This window comes from Phyllopteryx taeniolatus, chromosome 1 (genome assembly GCF_024500385.1).
Source record: "Phyllopteryx taeniolatus isolate TA_2022b chromosome 1, UOR_Ptae_1.2, whole genome shotgun sequence".
Taxonomy (NCBI): Eukaryota; Metazoa; Chordata; class Actinopteri; order Syngnathiformes; family Syngnathidae; genus Phyllopteryx; species Phyllopteryx taeniolatus.
This window is the reverse complement of record NC_084502.1, coordinates 2005681-2022729: the sequence shown is the minus strand read 5'-3', so window position 1 is coordinate 2022729 and position 17049 is coordinate 2005681. Positions and strand designations below refer to the sequence as shown.

The following is a 17049-nucleotide window of genomic DNA, read 5'->3' as shown; positions in this document are numbered from 1 at the left end:
TCCTCGAGGGAAGGTTGTTGTTGTTTTTCTTGTCCATCTTAACTGCGGTCCGGTTGTCTTATCTATCGACAGGTTCAAGTACCGTTAGCTGAAGAGTGATTGACAGGTGATATTCAGACGCAACAGCCTGGGGAAAAAAAAAAAAAAAACACGTGGCCGCTATTTGATTGGCTCAGCATGGTACGAACAGTCGGGCTATCAATAACAACAATAGGCCCACGAGTCACGACACTAAGCAGAGAAGCCAGCAGAGGGCAGCATCTCCTCACTCCATGTGAGAAAGGCCAGCAAGGTCAGCCAGCAGGGATGTGGGCTGTGATGGGGTGACGTCACATAACAGGGGTTTAAGATGACACTTGACAATGAAGTGAATGGATCTGACTGACCCACATAGGATGGAAACCTTCCAACCTCAGTGGCTAAACATTCGGGTAATGTGTTTGTCATTTTGAAGAATGATGGAAGACAATTGAAACATGAGTTTATAACTCTTTTTAGCACAGCTTCTAGTTGTTTTATCCTCCCTATTTTATTTATTTATATTTTTTTTTTGTCCAAGAGCCCTTTTTTTGTTTTTGTTTTTGTTTTTCTTTTAAGAGGCGCCATCATCGATCAATTTGTGCTACCGAGAAGTTGATTTCTATCAAAGGTTCTTCATTTGCTCACCCAAAACTCATGGGAATGATATTAAACAGACAAATTAGCATTTTGAGAGCAATTTCTTGCTCAAAAATGAATATGAATATTTTCAAAGTCACAATTATAATTTTTTCCACCCTACTGTCATATCTGGGTCTCCTTAGAATTGAACTATTAATACGAATGATTTTTCGCCTTAATCAGAAATGAAAATGAGAGAGCCATCGTGACAGAGTGCTGCCAAGAGAGCATGAGGAAGCTTATGACAGAGGTTAGGAAACAACCTTTTTTTTTTAATCTCCTTAGTCTCTCTCTCTCTCTCTCTCGCTCTCTCGCTCTCTGGCTCGCTCTCAACCTGCTGCACAGTTGTTGCAGTTTTTTTTTTTTTTTTTTTTTTAATATATGAGAGCGAGGAGGGCAAGCGGGGAATTGGCCAAATAAAACGTAATAATGTTCTTGTTATATCACTACGACATCTGGCCCCAGAATGACCTCCACTTGCCCGCGGGGGCCGCAGTTGTGGCGCTGGTGCAACAACGCAAGCTGCGGATGTGCCGGCTGCGTCCAGTGTGCGACCGACATGCCTCCGGTTCGGCCCTTAGAGCCAGGCGAGTCGGACCGACGCTAGGAGAGTTGGCGATTTTTAAAGGTCTCAGTGGCAACCGAGGTAAGCTGCTTCCGTGACTTTTCCATCCCTCCACAAGTGCAATAAACTATGTGACGGAGCAACATGTGCTCATAAAAATATCTTGCCATTTTTTTGCGCATTTGTTTTTGCAATTTATGAGCAGGCTTATCATTATAACGTGCTAAAAGTATTTTCGTAATAATCATATATATACTATATGTATACAGTATATAATATTGGACTGTTATTCTGTTCTTCAGTATTAATTCCCCCGTTCAAGGGAAAATCACATATTTCTGTGGCTTCATTTTCAGATTATTTTTATTTATTATTATTATTATACAAATTTCTTAAATTATTATTATTTTTTAAATTATTTTCTTATTATTTTCAGACTATTTCTTGAGATACACAAATTGACTCCTGTACTCTTCAGTTTCAAAAGCTACGATCATCAGTAACATACACCCACGGCTAATTATCGGAATCCAGGATAACAGTTTGGATCTTTTCCAGTGATGAAAAGATGCAGCTACTATTTCCAAGAAAGGTTAAGTACATATGTAGAGTATAAAATCTGTACCTTTTAAGTCCCCATTCAAGTGTCATGTTACTGCACGCGTAAAGCTACATGGAAGTACTTCTGTGAGTGCACGCCATTTGTACAGTAATGAAGGGGAAGTGACCGCTCTCAAAAAGAAGATGATGGAAAAGTCCAGAGTGTTTTAAGTGCTGTTAAACAACTAGATTTGTTGCAATGAAAGTTAGAAAGCGGGAGCCGAAAAAGCACCCACGGAGAGTTAAAGGGTGTTGTGTTCAGTCCTATGTTAGCATCTTTGTGTGTGTGTGCGCACGGCTGCTTTATATGATTGTGTGGCACCTGGGATTAGTGTAATAGTCGGTCCAGATGGCTATATTTTCCCTGTCTGGCATAAAAAGTGGGCTTCTGGAAAATAATGTAACATTTCTGTAAATGAGACAGGCTTAATCTCTTTCTCTGGGAGGTGGAATGGAGGAAGGGATTGTGAATTTTGTAGTTCATGAAGTGGGTTCAGATTAACACGTTTTGGCCTTGTTAGTATAGCTACACTTACAATTTGTATGTATTGGAAGAGCTACATAAAAAGGAAGTGATGTAACAACAATACTCACAAATTTAGAGGAAATAGAATTACTACATGAAACATTATCTTTCTAATATTTTCGGCATGTTCCAGTTAGAAATATAATAGTGTTTCCGTATGTGGGCCTTTTATTTTAAACATCCATCCATCGGTTTTCTCTCTGTCCACCGTTTGTGTTCAAATAGCAGTTGTTTAAAGGGTTCCCAAACCGCAACTATTGATCCCAATTGTTCGCATGTCAAATGTGTTTTCCATTATTTCAGTAGTTGTAAAAACACAATGTGTAAGTCTCTTTGTTTGATGTTTAGTTTGACAGTAAACGTCAACCGGTCGTGGCATTAAACTGCTTGACGCCGCACTTTTTTTTGTTTTGAAGCATTGTTCACCATTTGCCACAGTGCCGCTTCTATTGTGAAGTGAGTTGAGTCGAGTTCGCACCCGCCACACAGCGCTCGTATCTCAAGTTTGCGCTCGCGAGTCGAAGCGAACTTTAAAGTCGGGTCACTAGTATCTCCGTATATGATAGAAGCGAAATAGGCTTATATTTGCTGTTTATAGACGTTTTCACAAGAAGTTTTTATTTTATTAGGGAGTGATTTTGTTTTGCTCAAGCTGTTGCGTGTGTGTGTGTGAAAAGGCCAAAGACCGATTTTGAACCCAGCTGCTGTGCACAGAATCTTGGCCTGGAGCCTGCTGACACACCCCCCTGTCAGCATGCATCTTCTAAATGCCTCGCGGATACTACACATAAACAACACATGTGCTCCACACATGTGGATGAGGAAAAAGCACTGCTGTGCTGCGCATTATCTTGCTGTGTTAGCCATCTCTCGTGTATGCAACATTGACACCCCTCTGCAAAATGTCAGGTTTTTGAGGATGCGGCTGTTTTTGAACATTTTGACCATTCTGTACTTTGTTGCACAGAGTCAACACTTATTTGGCTCTTTCCTGATTAGCCCGTAAGTGCTTCTGCAAAGTCTTGGTTTAAGTGTACGCAACACCATATTCATCCATTTTCTGTGAGCGATTGCGTGCCCTCTGGACTGGGTACCAGTCAATCAAACTGTATTGGCAAACACGTATTAAAATTCACAAGTATGGGCAATTTAGAGTCCATTAGAATGTGGGAAGAAGCCGAAATGCCTGGTCTTTTTTTCCACACATCTTCTCTTCTAAATTTTTCACCACCGTGCCGTGTCAACTTTCTGTATCTAATGTATAAATCCTTTATTTTGAATATATCCAATGTAGGTGTACACATTCAATTAGGGCTGGCATTGAATAACTTAAATAATAGATCGACGCAAAATTGCTGCCTCGAAGAGCCGCTGTGACCACCCCAAAAAGCTCCGTGATTTATGAGTAAGCTAAATGGTAGTTAGCCTTTTTTTTTTTACATTATATGGTAATCGCTTACGCACTAATGCTAATCACGATTGCTAACCATTTAATAGTCAGCATTTTGCTGACTCAAATTCTGTACACCAAATTTATACCATCCACTCAGTACCAACATATGCAGTTTAAGGATTGGAGTCTATCCCTTATGAATGAAAATAAAATGCATGTTAGTTGTAAAAATTTCAATAATAATAATTTATTAGTGGGGGGGTGATTATTATTCGATTATTCAACCAATAATCAATAGGGGAATCAATTCTAAAAAGATTTGATAGTGACAGCCCTACATTCAATACATTACACTTGGCATATTGTAAAATGTGGGAAATACGGCTTTGTGTTACAAGTACGTAAAAAGTGCAAAAAGTTATTTTTTATTTATTTTTTAATTTTTTTTTTTACAGTAAATAGGCTTTAAATTGTGACTTTCTACCTTCAAATTGGTCATCACCTTTTAATGATGACCTGATTCACTCAATGGCGATGGTGCGTGTTGCCCTGGAAAGAACACGAGCAACCCATTCAAACACTGCCGACGCAGCATAAGAAGCAACTTGGATTTCTGTATCTCAATTGCTGGAGGATACTTTGATAATACTTGGAATGAACCTGAAATCTTGCCTTGAGATGTCATGACTCGTGTTGACAACTTACAGCCAACGTGCATGTACATGCAGAACGCGTTATTAAAAACCACCACATATCTTTGCTCTAGATAAATCAGTTTATTTTAATGCTAAGAAACAGTCTAAAACGCTAGAGGCGGGCTCGTGAACAGCAGAGCAATGCATGTAGATAGATAATATGACAAATTCACAGGCATATATTCTTCATCCTCAGCAAAGAATGACTCAAATTATTGTTTTCAGCGGCTCCATCGATAGCCATAGGTCTGTATTGTACTGCCTCCAGGTGGCCAAGGTGCACACACAACCAGGAGAAGCAGCACAATGTCCACTGATTTGAAGCAACAAAATTGATAATGTGTTAAATCATATTTAACTCTGTCTTTAGTGTATGTTTTATCAAGTGGAATATTATAGAGTGCTATTTTTCTAATTGAAAAACACATTACACAAGTTTTGGGCTTTGGGGGAGGCTGGAAGGGATTAATGGCATTTTCACTCATTTCAAAGGGGAAAGATGATTTGAGTTATAAGAGTGGTCACAGAATGAATTAAACTGGTATCTCAAGTCGCCATTGTATTTGATTGACTCTATTATGTATTGGTTTCTAAAAAAAATATTTCGACTAAATAGCCAGGGTGGGTGTCCTGGTCAACACTGTGAAAACCCTTGATCTACAGTGGTGTTTATTTTCCAAATACAATGCCCATGCTTAAAAGCACTAATCATGTTTTTAGGACATTGTGGGTGCCTGTGTATTTGTGTGTGGGGGAGGTGATGTGTGTGTGTGTGTGTGTGGGGGGGGGGGGGGGGGCACTTTTTGCGCTTGTCTGCCTATCTATGACGGCTAGCTGGCATCTGTGTTGATCCGACAGAAGAGATCCCTCGGCTTATGGCACTGTGCTGCTCAGCCTGCATTAATCCCAAAAATCTTGTCCCAAAATATCACCTCTACCAACTAATGTCCTCCCGCAACCAAATTATAAGCGGCCATAGCTAAAGGGTGGACAATGCCCAAAGTCAGCTGCACACAACAATGTCTGTGGAGGTTTTTGTGACGAATGATTAAATTACCTCACCATGCACCACACTTAATTGTACTCAGCTACAAACATCTGGGACACTGCGGATATGATGTGTTTGTAGTATATTGACCAATACTAGTAAAGCACAAGCTCACAATGAATATCCAGGAGAATTCATTTTCTTCAATTAAAATTAACGAATAAAATCTCGACCAAGTGCGTACACATTTAGCATATTCAGCAAATGTACGCCAGGGCCTCCCGTGTGGAGATCCTTTATTTGTTGTACCTATGAACACTTTTTCACTCCTACTCCCTAATCCACTCTACTTATGAACAATCTTTATAGGAAAGAAGTTGCAATTTTGGATGTATACAATAAACGCATCTGCCCCGCTACGGAAGAGTTTTTTTGAAGCTAAGCTAGATCTAGCGGAACATCTGTTCATGTTTCCACGCATCTGGCGAAGTCACAGGGGTTAGCTCACTATAATGTAATGTTTCTCCGAGCAGCATGCGATACCATATTTCCGGTCCAAAATCCAATATCTCCTTCTACGTGCACGCCTCTTGTTCATGTACATGCGCCGCAAGCTATTATCTTACGGCTTTCTCCCTCATTGACTCGCTGTGTATTAATAGAATGGCAAGAATAGACAGAGTGCCAGGCGTTCATGTGGGCCCCATGTGACACCTCTGTTTTAAGCTGTCCCGCCACAAGTCCAAGGTCATGCCGTTTCTTTACAATTGAATAGTCCCTCCCATGCTACAGTCTACTACTGTCTGTCAACTTAAAACAATAATTATGTCAAATCCTGACAACCTTTAAATGAATTATCGTACAATCATTAATCGCTGACATTTTTCTTTTCTTAAAGTAAATATCGAAGCAGGGGAAATATTTTAATGTGAGGGTAACAAATAGGTAAAGATAAAGAGAGTACAGGCTGTTGACAAGAAGTCTGCAGAGGTTCTGCAGACATTCTCCTGTTACAAAGTAAAGTCAGCTTCCGACATGCCAATGTCTTTTACAGTGTGCGGACAAAGTGCTATGCCACAGTGATTTGCGCATCCTGGGAATCTGACATTTGATCGTTCATAAGATCTGCTGTTGCTTTCTAATGATGGAAGATTTTTTGGACAGTACACGGCAGAGCGATGGAGAGTCAGATACGGTGGTTGCCCCTTGACTGTTTCTTCTCGATGCTTTATTACTCCGACACTTTGTAAACATGACAATTTATCCAAATAAGCGACCAGATCTCCGTGTATGGTGTTCTTTTCACAGTTACAATGACTCATCACAGTGCCTCCTCAGTAACAGAATGCAGAAAGTAAAAGAAGTAGGGAGTTGTTGTCTTATTTTCTGTCATTCAACCTCCCTCCTCTCTATTTGGATATTTATTTTGGCTCTAACATAACTTGCCTTGTTGAGGGTGTTCAAATAGTCATGATAACAATTCTATGTCAAACTGATTAACTTTTCGTGTCTCTCATTCTGCAGGTGTGGATGAGGGAAAAAAAGAAGACTGAGGGTCAACAAGTTGCTATCTGCTGACAGAGCCACTCGTCTAGCTGTGTATGTTTTTTTTTTTGTTTTGTTTCAAATCTTGGGGCCTGTTGGTCTGCTTTGGCTGAACTGGAGCCATGGATATGGCCCTGGTAGACTTTGGGAGCCTAGATGACCTCGACGCCAGCCTTGAGGATGAGGACACTTATGCGGATGAGACCACAGCGCTTACTTTGGACATACGGTCAGAACACGACACGCCGGGCGGCAACTACCGACTGCGATCCCCGCAGTTTGCCGCGTGTACGCCATCCCAGCCCAGTCCTGTTCCTTCGTGCATGTGGGAATCCACATCATCAACACCACTCCCATTTATCCAGACACTTGAAGTACCCCATTCCATGCTTACTCCAAGCATAGATGGGAGAAGTAGTCGCTCCAGCATGATCTCCAACTGGAAGCTGCTCCTAAGCAGTGAAGGCACAAAGGAAAGCGAGACAATCTTCAGCCAACTTGCTAAGGAGTGCTGTGAGGACCTTTTTGTGGATAAAAGAGGGCTGGATGATGGAGACCAAAAAGTCATTATTAACATCGCCGGTCTTCGCTTCGAGACTCAGCTCAAAACATTAGACCAGTTTCCTGATACACTGCTGGGAGACCCTCAGAAGAGAATGGACTATTTTGATCCAATGAGGAATGAATACTTCTTTGACCGGAACCGACCCAGCTTTGACGGGATTTTGTATTACTACCAATCTGGGGGTAAGGTCAGACGCCCAGCAAATGTTCCTCTGGATGTGTTTGCTGATGAAATCATATTTTACCAGCTGGGGAATGAAGCCATGGAGCAGTTTCGCGATGAAGAGGGATTCCTCAGAGATGTTGACATACCACTACCTAATAATGATATCTCCAGACAATTCTGGCTGCTGTTTGAGTACCCAGAGAGCTCCAATGCAGCTCGGTGTGTTGCACTGGTGTCCGTGCTCGTTATAGTCATCTCCATCATTATTTTCTGCATGGAAACGCTGCCGGAATTCAGAGATGACACTGACATTGTTTTGCCCGCCTCCATAAAGCCTGTCAACCTCTCCAGAGCTTACACTTCTGTGGCTCCACCTGGTGTGATGCCCACAGTTTTCTCTGATCCCTTTTTCATTATTGAGACTGCCTGCATTGGCTGGTTCTTCTTTGAGCTCTGCTTGAGATTTCTGGTCTGCCCGAGCAAAAGAGAGTTTTTCCACAACCTGATGAACATTATTGATATCGTATCCATCATCCCCTATTTTGTCACAGTGGTTACAGAACTGGTCACAAAGACGGAAGAGAGCTCTGGACAGAATATGTCTTTGGCCATTCTTCGGATTATCCGTCTGGTCAGGGTGTTTCGTATTTTTAAACTCTCGCGCCACTCCAAGGGGCTGCAAATCCTGGGACAGACCCTCAAGGCCAGTATGAGAGAACTTGGCTTGCTCATCTTCTTCCTCTTTATTGGAGTTATCCTTTTCTCCAGCGCTATATACTTCGCTGAGGTAGACGAGCCGAACACACAGTTTGTCAGCATACCCGATGGCTTCTGGTGGGCAGTGGTGACCATGACTACTGTAGGCTACGGGGACATGTGTCCCATCACGCTCGGGGGTAAACTGGTCGGGACCTTGTGCGCCATTGCAGGTGTGCTGACCATCGCTCTGCCTGTTCCTGTCATTGTCTCCAATTTCAACTATTTCTATCACAGAGAGACTGAAGCAGAGGACAAGCTGTCCTTGGCAGATGCTGTTGAGCAAGCTATAATGGAGGACTTGGGTACCAAACAAAGGAGCAGCATTTCGCTGAATAAAGCCAATGGCATCTGACACAGTGACATAACTAAGAATCAGTATTTGTTTAGAAGCGTCTTGAATTTACACACTTATTTTCACATAAAAAATGTAAAGATCTTGGGAAAAGAAAATCAATTAAAGAATGATTGGACTAAATGACTTCTTATTCGCCCATTTTTCATAATGAATTGAAACTTCTTGCCTTTTCTTTAGCTAATTGGCAGCGTAATCTACAAATTAATAAATAATAATTTTGTAGTTCTTGCTTCCTTGATTCCTCAGGTTTGGAAACTATTTCTGTTTTAAATTGAGTCAGTTCTGATACAGTATTTTACCTTCACAAGGGCAAGAACGAGAAATGGTGTTTATTTGCAACCAAATTGTCTTCTCAGGTGATGTAAACGGTGACTTTGTGGACGACTGGTTAGCACATCTGCCTCACAGTTCTGAGGACCGGGGTTCAAATCCAGGCTCCGCCTATGTGGAGTTTGCATGTTCTCCCCGTGCCTGGGTGGGTTTTCTCCGGGCACTCCGGTTTCCTCCCACATCCCAAAAACAGGGTCGCGGGCGTGCTGGAGCCTATCCCAGCTATCTTCGAGCGAGAGGCGGGGTACACCCTGAATTAGTCGCCAGCCAATCGCAGGGCACATTGAAACAAAGAACCATTCGCATCCACATTCACACCCACGGGCAATTTTGAGTCTTCAATCAACCTACCACATATGTTCTTGGGATGTGGGAGGAAACCATAGTGGCTGGAGAACACCCACCCAAACACGGGGAGAACATGCAAACTCCACATAGGCGGAGCCGGGATTTGAACCCCACTCCTCAGAACTGTGAGGCAGACATGCTAACCAGTCCACACCGTGCCGCCTATAGAAATCAACCAAGTTAATTTAAATTTAGGTTATTTTCCCCAAATGATACCTCCACCTGTCACAACAATACTTCAACTACAACTTTTTTACTCAGCTGTAGGAAATCCAAAAAGCTACTGAAAAGCTTGATACAACATTAAAAAAAAAACCTTACATAAGTTACCTTTTTACATTGGGGTCTAATGTGCCCATCAGCCAAACCAGCGCCGATACCAATAAAATGATATATAAGAATTGGTCACAGATACAATTTAGTCCTATTCCCTGAAGGAAAAAAAATAATAGTCTTGTTCGTGCAAAGATAGTAAAAGATCATAATACGCTCTTTCATCACGACCACAGAAGTGTTCCGAAGCAGCTGACGTCAGCGGATCCGCAGGTGGTTACACAGTTTATAAATGTGTTTATCTGTATCAATGGGATGTTGGGTCTCAACCCAACATCCCATGACGACATCATTATTAAAGACGTTTGCGCAATGAAAAAAAGCAGTGGTTGTGAAACACTCAACTCAACTGTGCATCGGGACTATATTTTAAACATACAGAATACTATATATATATATCTATCCCTGCATGAAGATAAATTTCACACAGCAAAAGCATTATTGGAAACAGACAATTGTCTCTATTTTCGTGACCGGTGTGTTAGATCGGGTATTTGTAATTTTGCAGATGCGTGAAAGCCAGCGTATTTAAAACAGGGCGTTCTGCGCCGTTGTGGGCGTGGACGCAGCGGACTTCATTCACTGCCAATCAAAGCGGCTCCTCTCATGCCCTTGAAATGTGGCGCAGTGAGTCTCGCATGGAGACATCTGTGTGTGGGAGAGCGATCCTTGCATAACTGGAACATTGTCGCTGCTCTTGGCCAGTGTGGCAACAGATAATGTGAGCGGGTACCCTAATTAAATACAGAATGAGCTGGTGATAACTGCTGGTGACTTAAATATGTTCGCGGACCTCCCATATCTATCCCCACCCCCGATCATTTATCTGCCTCCTGCCCCCTATAGCTGCTTGGTGTGTAGGACCAGGATTGACTGGTAGTAAAAAGAGGGGTGAAAAATCAGTGATCAGTCTCTCAGGAGCAGGAGTCAAAATCCACTCCCATGTCAAGGAATGTTGTGGTATTTAATTTGATATCAGTTGACAGCTGAGCAGGGCGTGGTTGCAGTGCATTCAGCGGACACACCCACAGCGTTCGGGAGCAGGAAGAAAGGCCTGTTTGTTTGTTTTTTTTACAATTTTCAAGCCTCATTTTATAGAGTTGGTGATTTTTTTTAAATTTTTTTATATATCATTCAAATTAGGCAGGGTTCTTAACAACACTCTTCTCTGTGGTGTGTCGAATTTACAAGACATTTGTATTATCACTTTACAGGGACTGAAAAGAAAGCGTACAAAGAATCTGGAAATGTCAGCCTCAATGAAAAGATTCAACTCTGACAACTCTCGGTAATACTGGATTCACTGGAGTTTTATTGCTTTGAATGCAGTCTGCTTCCAGTGTAAATTCTTCTTTGCCTCCTTTCACCTTTTCCAAAGAAATTTTTTTAACAGTTAGTCGGCTGATGTTCATTGAACTGAACAGTGCTTTTGTGTCTTGAGGTTGTTTTTTTTTCTTCAAATTTTACACATGCACCGCTGCGGGGGGGGGTAAAAAGAGACTCGGCTAATGTGACATGGAAGAGGTGACATTTCCATGTGAGGAGTGTAACTGCCAGGCTGATTTAAAATTTGTATAACCTTATCAGATAAATTCTTCATTTTTAGTTCCGATGATGATGATGAGGAGGACTGGGTTAGAAACAGTACAACAACTATCAAACTGTTTATTATTGTGCTGGATCACGGGATTCTGAGTAAAGTGTAACAGATCCATACACACGCACAGGAACACACACGCACACAAACACTCATTCATTAAAATGTAAATGGTGTTCCCCAGTAAAATCTGACATCTGTTTCACTCTGGTGATTGCGTGAACAGGATTAATGAGAATTATCCCCATCGGTCCTCAACGATTACCCAACTTCGAGACAGATAAACAAACAGTCAGGGTAGGTCACATGCATTCTGATACTTCTAAAGCGACACATTTTTGACCATATTTTCCTCTTTTTACTGTCTTTCCCACCGTTGGACTCAGATCTAATTAATCCATCCATCCATTTTTTTGTACCGCTTATCCTCACGCGCGTCGCGGGCGTGCTGGAGCCTGGCCCAGCTATCTTTGGGCGAGAGGCGGGTTACACCCTGAACTGGTCACCAGCCAATTGCAGAGATCTAATTAAGGTCTTCCTCATTTATGAATCCATCCATACATTGTCAACATCGCTTATCCTGGTTAGGGTTGCGGGGTGCTGGAGCTTATCCCAGCTGACTTCGGGCAAAGGAGTATAAGTGAGGGGATACACAAGCGATTTGCATATTCATGAGTTATTTGTCGTGTGACCCCACGCCCAGTGAAAGAGTCCCAGGGGTGTGTGCCTGCGGATACATGCAAGTGAATTGACACCGTTTTACATGCACAAAGACTGACACAAGTGTCCTGTAATCGCTGTGACCCCACCCAACCAATCGAGGGGCGGGATCAGGCCCAGGGGTCCACCCGAGAGCAGTCCGGCGGACGGGACACGTCCCACACAGAGGGACCTAGGGCGGTCCGCCGGCCCCACCGAGGCACCCTGACAACTGGCCACCCAGTGGGGGCCACAGGGACCCAATGACCCCACCCCCCCCAGCCATCGTGGTGGAGGGTTTTGTGTGTCCCAATGATCCTCGAAGCTAAGTTGTCTGGGGCTTTATGCCCCTGGCAGGGTCACCTATGGCAAATAGGTCCTAGGTGAGGGACCAGACAAAGCACAGCTCACAGTTGCCCACTGTGAGAGGCGCCGAGCAGGTGTGGGTATTCTTATTGCCCCCCGGCGGGTACGTTGGGGTTCCCCTTGGTGGACTAGAGGGTAGCCTCCATCCGCCTTCGGGTGGGTGGACGGGTCCTGACTGTGGTTTGTGCATATGCACCAAACAGCAGTTTAGAGGACCCATCCTTTTTGGAGTCCTTGGAGGGGGTGCTGGAGAGCGATCCCGCTGAGGACTCCATCGTTCTGCTGGGGAACTTCAATGCTCACGTGGGCAATGACAGTGAGACCTGGAAGGGCATGATTGGGAGGAACGCCCCCCTAACCCCCCGATCAGAACCCTAGCGGTGTTCTGTTATTGGACTTCTGCGCTCATCACAGATTGTCCATAACGAAGACATAAGGGTGTCCATACGTGCACTTGGCACCAGGATACCCTAGGTCGCAGTTCGATGATCGACTTTGTGGTCGTGTCATCGGACTTGCGGTCGCATGTCTTGGACACTCTGGTGAAGAGAGGGGCGGAGCAGTCAACTGATCACCACATGGTGGTGAATATGCTCCGATGGTGGGTGAAGATGCCGGTCCGACGTGGCAGGCCCAAACGTATTGTGAGGGTCTCCTGGGAACGTCTGGCAGAATCCCCTTTCAGAAGGAGTTTAAACTCCCACCTCTGGCAGAACTTCACCCACGTCCTGGGGGAGGCGGGGGACATTGAGTCCGAGTGGACCATGTTCCGTGCCTCTATTGCTGAGGCGGCCGACCAGAGCTCTGGCCCTAAGGTGGTCTGTGCCTGTCGTGGCGGCAATCCCCGAACCCGTTGGTGGACACCAACGGTGAGGGATGCCGTCAAGCTGAAGAAGGAGTCCCATCGGGCCTTTTTGGCCTGTAGGACTCCTGAGGCAGCTGATGGTACCGGTTGGCCAAGTGCAATGCGGCTTTGGTGGTCGCTGAGGCAAAATTCGGGCGTGGGAGGAGTTCGGTGAGGCCATGGAGAACGACTTCCGGACGGCTTCAAGGAAATTCTGGTCCATCATCTGGCGTCTCAGGAGGGGGAAGCAGTGCACCATCAACACTGTGTATAGTGGCGATGGGGCGTTGCTGACCTCGACTCAGGACGTTGTGTGTTGGTGGGGAGAATACTTTGACGACCTCCTCAATGCCACTGACACGCCTTCCCATGAAGAAGCTGAGTCTGGGTTCTCTGAGGCAGGTTGAGGTCGCCGAGGTGTTTAAAAAGCTCCCCGGTGGCAAGGCGGATGAGATGAGATTCGCCCTCAAGGCTCTGGATGTTGTGGGGCTGTCCTGGTTGACACGGCTCTGCAACATCGCGTGGACATCGGGGACAGTGCCTCTGGATTGGGAGTCTGGGGGCAGATAAACGATCAGGGGTGCTGAAGAGGAGTGTCCGTCGGGAAGTCGAATCACAGATTCAGGAGGAGCAGTGTGGTTTTCGCCCTGGCCATGGAACAGTGGACCAGCTCTCCACCCTCGGCAGGGTCCTCGAGGGTGCATGGGAGTTCGCCAAACCAGTCTACATATGTTTTCTGGACTTGGAGAAGACGTTCGACCGTGTCCCTCGTGGAGTTCTATGGGGGGTGCTTCGGGAGTATGGGGTACCGAACCCCCTAATACGGGCTGTTCGGTCCCTGTATGAACGGTGTCAGAGTTTGGTCTGCATTTCCGACAGTAAGTCGGACTCGTTTCCGGTGAGGGTTGGACTCCGCCAAGGCTGCCCTTTGTCACCGATTCTGTTCATAACTTTATGGACAGAATTTCTAGGCGCAGCCGAGGCGTATTGGGGGTCTGGTTTGGTGGCCTCAGTATTGCATCTCTGCTGTTTGCAGATGATGTGGTTCTGTTGGCTTCATCAAGTCGTGATCTCCGAGTCTCACTGGAGCGATTTGCAGCCGAGTGTGTAGCGGCTGGGATGAAAATTAGCACCTGCAAATCTGAGGCCATGGTCCTCAGTGAGAAAAGGGTGGAGTGCCCTCTCCAGGTCGGGGATGAGATCCTGTCCCAAGTGGAGGAGTTCAAATATCTTGTTGTTGTTGTTCACAAGTGAGGGAAGAATGGAACGGGAGATCGACAGGCTGATCGGTGCAGCGTCTGTAGTGATGCAGACTTTGTATCAGTCCATGGTGGTGAAGAAGGAGCGAAGCCGAAAGGCGAAGCTCTCAATTTACCGGTCGATCTACGTTACTACCCTCACCTATGGTCACGAGCTGTGGGTTGTGACCGAAAGAACAAGATCCCGGATACGGTCATCCGGCAGGGGCTCAGAGTAGAGCCGCTGTTCCTCCGCCAAGAGGAGCCAGATGAGGTGGCTCGGGCATCTGTTTAGGACGCCTCTCTGGTGAGGTGTTTCGGGCACGTCCCACCGGGAGGAGACCCCGGGGACGACCCAGGACACGCTGGAGAGACTACGTCTCTTGGCTTGCCTGGGAATGTCTCGGGATCCCCTCGGAAGAGCTGGAGGAAGTGGCTGGGGAGAGGGAAGTCGGGCTTCTCTGCTAAAGTTACTGCACCCGCGACCTGACCTCGGATAAGCGGAAGAAAATTAATGAATGAATGAAACAATGTAGATACGAGTGAGCGGTGCAGACATACGTACACTCTCTCTCTGGTCTTTTTTTTTCTTCTTTTTTTTAACCAAAGCAGCTGTTTTCTGGCTGACTGGCTGGATCAATGGCTTGTGCAGAAGAGCAGCAGATGTGTGTGTTATGCGTATGAGCCGCCCTCACTCATTAAATAAGAGGATCTACCATCAGGTAATCTGGCCATCTGTATGACACAGGAGCAGATCTCAAACAGTCTATTCCAGATCACTGCCAACACATTCATTCATCCATTCAGATGGGACTGAAAAGGTGAGTAGAAGAACAGGATATCCTTGCAAGGGGTCTGTAAGTCAACGAACTCACAGTACCTCAGTATGTTTTAGGCCCAAACATCCATCCATCCATCCATTTTCTGGACTGATTATCCTCACTAGGGTCACAGGAGTGCTGGAGCCTATCCCAGCTATCTTCGGGCGAGAGGGCGGGGTACACCCTGAACCGGTTGACTGCCAATCACAGGGCACATAGAAACAAACTATCAGTCGCGCTCACATTCATACATACGGGCAATTTAGAGTTTCCAATTAACCTACCATGCATGTTTTTGGGATGGCCCAAACATCATGAGCCTAAAATTTAGGGTCATGATACAATTATCAGCAAATGTCATGGGTGTGTGTTCCGGTTGTTGTTTTCCCCCCGTCTCGTACACACCTGCTCTTGAGAGAATCTTCACCACCTGTGCCTCGTTCACCCTAATTACACCTTGCATTTAACCTCGTGTCTCATTCTTTCTAGTCGCCAGTTCGTTGTACCAGCATTCCTTGTTCCCCATCACCGACTCACAGTAAGACTAGACCCTCTTCCTCTCATCTCCACCACCTTTGAGTTCCTGGAGGGAGCCAAGGTTTTCGCCAAACTAGACTTTAAGAAATGCATTTCATCTAGTCGGGATAAGGGAGGGGGATGAATGCAAAAACAGCACACCAACGGGACATTATGAGTATTTGGTAATTGCTTTGGTGCAGTGGAGGCACTGGCTAGAGGGGGCACATACTCTGTTTTTAGTATGGACGGATCACAAGACCCTGGAATATCTTAAGTCTGCTAAGAGATTAAATGCGAGGCAGGCTAGATGGGCTCTGTTCTTCAGTAGATTCAATTTCACGTTATCCTACCGACCTGGTTCTAAAATGGTATGCCAGATGCTTTATCACGCATTTTCTGCACAGATCTCTGGAACTGTGCGAAGTACCATCTTGTTTCAAACGCGCTAACGACTCTAAATCAGTCTGGCATGCATTCCAATCGCTGACTAATTACAAGCGACGATCCCCCCAAGCTGAGAACAATAGCACACTAGCCAACGACTTGAATACCTTCTACTGCAGATTTGAAAAGGACACTTTCACAGCCCACACCAACCCAGCCGCACCACCGACCCCTATCACACCTCTGACTTCTGCGTTAACCATCCATGAACAGGATGTGAGACGCATCTTCAAACAACAAAAGATTAACAAAGCGGCAGGCCCAGACCATGTGTCCCTATCCTGCCTCAAAGTCTGCGCGGATCAGCTCGCTCCAGTCTTCACTCAGATCTTCAATAGATCTCTGGAACTGTGCGAAATACCATCTTGTTTCAAACGCTCCACCATCATTCCAGTCCCCAAGAAACCTGCAATCTGGGGTCTAAATGACTACAGGCCTGTCGCCTTGACATCTGTGGTCATGAAATCTCGTGTTGGACCACCTCAAGAGTGTCACAGGTCCCCTGCTGGACCCCCTGCAGTTTGCCTACCAAGCGAACAGGTCTGCGGACGATGCAGTCAACATGGGACAGCACTTCATCCTAGAACACCTCGACAGTGCAGGGACCTACGCGAGGATCCTGTTCGTGGACTTCAGCTCAGCGTTCAACACCATCATCCCTGAACTCCTTTCATCCAAGCTTCTCCAGCTCAGC

The 17049-nt window shown here is 45.3% G+C and overlaps 1 protein-coding gene across 1 annotated transcript; it reads left to right on the top strand.

The window, feature by feature from the left end:
• Window positions 1–1051: 1051 nt before the first annotated feature.
• kcna10a (potassium voltage-gated channel, shaker-related subfamily, member 10a) lies at window positions 1052–8946 on the top strand. The gene is made up of 2 exons (XM_061794389.1): window positions 1052–1306; window positions 6952–8946. Exon 2 carries the CDS (start codon window positions 7095–7097, stop codon window positions 8811–8813), a length of 1719 nt encoding a protein of 572 aa, XP_061650373.1. The 5' UTR covers window positions 1052–1306; window positions 6952–7094; the 3' UTR covers window positions 8814–8946.
• Window positions 8947–17049: the final 8103 nt, after the last annotated feature.

Coding starts and splice junctions, on each gene's coding strand:
- kcna10a (XM_061794389.1), top strand. CDS start 7,095: ATGGATATGGCCCTGGTAGACTTTGGGAGCCTAGATGACCTCGACGCC.